Source organism: Nanorana parkeri, unplaced genomic scaffold (genome assembly GCF_000935625.1).
Source record: "Nanorana parkeri isolate BGI_ZX_2015 unplaced genomic scaffold, ASM93562v1 scaffold1745, whole genome shotgun sequence".
Taxonomy (NCBI): Eukaryota; Metazoa; Chordata; class Amphibia; order Anura; family Dicroglossidae; genus Nanorana; species Nanorana parkeri.
The window spans coordinates 73,520-75,618 of record NW_017308013.1 but is presented as its reverse complement, the minus strand read 5'-3'; the positions used below and the strand labels follow the sequence as shown (position 1 = coordinate 75,618).

General features: G+C 38.1%; 1 protein-coding gene across 1 annotated transcript in view; it reads right to left on the bottom strand.

The window, feature by feature from the left end:
- Window positions 1-776: 776 nt before the first annotated feature.
- The window catches only part of ATP10B (ATPase phospholipid transporting 10B (putative)), a gene marked incomplete at its 5' end in the record, with an annotated part of 70,402 nt that continues 69,079 nt past the window's right edge, over window positions 777-2,099 (bottom strand). The window contains one exon of the mRNA XM_018571373.1: window positions 777-1,170. Coding sequence (XP_018426875.1) covers window positions 777-1,170 — 394 coding nt within the window. The remainder of the gene's footprint in view (window positions 1,171-2,099) is intronic.

Genomic DNA, 2,099 nt, shown 5'->3' with positions numbered 1-2,099 from the left:
TTGACAGGCAAAGCGCCAACACTTCAATAGGTAGTGTTGGAGTTTGCTGTCCCTTCACGTGACATTTAGACCCACCCATCACTGTGATGGGCAGACTCGCTGGCCAATCGGTATGTGCAGGAGGCAAGAAGGGGCAAGCATTCTTTGGCACCTGCCATAAGAGCCTGGTATTTTGGAGGCTGCTGCAGGTATACAGTACCTGCAGAAGGTTTGGACCCAAGTGCCTTGCGTTACAACTCTGATCTACATACAGTATTATTGGTTGTGATAGATTACTACTTTTCAGCTTTCATTATTGCACTGCCTTTTGGATAAACCCATATCAGCCAAGAAATTGGCACAAATGTTACAGAAACAGAGAAAATGCCTGCAAATGCATCCTGTAAATCAAGCACTTTAAAAGAGAGCAGTTGTAAAGCAGAAATAGCAACTATTAGCAACAGAAATCACAACTATTTTTTAAACCATGTACTATTGCTTCCAATTGCACAATGCCAGCAGTTCATAATGCTAGTGTCACAAAATAAGTATATAGATACAGTTCACAGATTGATTTGGATGGATGAATTGATTTTTGGGTTTCCTTCATTTTATAAAACGTTTTGTGTTGCATCAGTCACTTTCTTGTTTCCAGGTTTGTGTCTAAAGTAACTTCACAGTTGAAGTGATAAAGGCAGCATCTACTTCTTTTATCTTTCCCAATATGGGTTAACCAGCAGCCGAGTATTATATACAATAACATTGGAAAATGTGCATCTTCCCAATAAAGTCCAGGATTAAACAGTCACGGTGCTAACTGATCTGCGATGATTAGCTCTAGTAAATTCTTCTGTGTCCCTCAAAAGATCTGCCACACCTTTAGATGGGGAAACTGCGCTGGGCATAGGCTTTGGCAGATGTAACCTTGAAGTGTCCGTCTCCCTATAAGAATTATGCAGGATGTCCTCATGGCTGGGTGAACATACATTGTGAAGCACTGTTTGTGGAGTTGCTGGTAAACTGCTATTCAGAGTTGTATTGCTAGGATTGGATGCCATTGCAGCACTTTGGCGTCTTTCCTTCCACTCCTGTATTTTTAGCTCTCTTGCTTCCTTACTTAATTTATCAAGCTTATGAGCTTCGATAGTAGGTGTCACTCTACAAGTACCTCGCAGGGCTGTGATGAAATACCTGTTTAAGAAAAACAATGATTATAGTTTTCTTCCAGCATGTCTATATGGGTAAAATTAGTGTAAAGAAAAATGTTTCAGACAGTATGACTGGGGGTCACAATACAGTTTACAATTTGACCATTCAATCAACTTTAGTTTTAGGTAGGTCCTCATATTACATAGTTTTGGTAGATCTAATCTATCAATTTATATTCAATCACGACCTTGTACGACATACTTATTGATAGATCTAAAAAAATATATGGGCCTATGTCAATGGACCTTTATGCGTTTTAAATGGATGTTGCATTCCCATGCAGGCTAAGGTAAAATTCAGGTCTGAAGGAGATAAACTGAAGGCCAGTGAATTCTGTATGATCTAAGAAATGTCTTGGGTCATTTTGCCCACCATGACAAATTAATGAAACCATCAGGTCATCCTGTCACCTTTGTGATGCACATGTAGTGAATAGCTACTTTCCTAAAGGGAAATGTTTTATGTGTTTTTTTGTTTGTTATTTTCAAAAAATAATAATTTGTTGTTCCACCTCATACTTCCCCACATATGCCTTGTGTTCTATTTCCAGAAAATGTATTTTAACACAAATATAAACCGATTACCCTGCACATTATCAATTAAAAACAAACTGGTCCTTGCACATTATGTTTACAGACCCAAAAAGAAAGAACCCTGTTTGAGTTTACCTCTAGTGAAGTTCACCGTATGAGCATTTGGAATGGTGGAATCCATACAAGAATGTTAAGGAAATAGTTTTTTGTTTACACAATCACCAACAAATTGTCCAAGGAATGAATTGGTTTATAAAGTTAAGCACAAAGCTACAACAACATTGCAGCAGATTGCCAGATTTCTTGAGGGTATTAACTTTATTTAATCACATAATCTATCCCTTGTATCACTGGGGTTTTGGTTGGTTTAAGCAGATG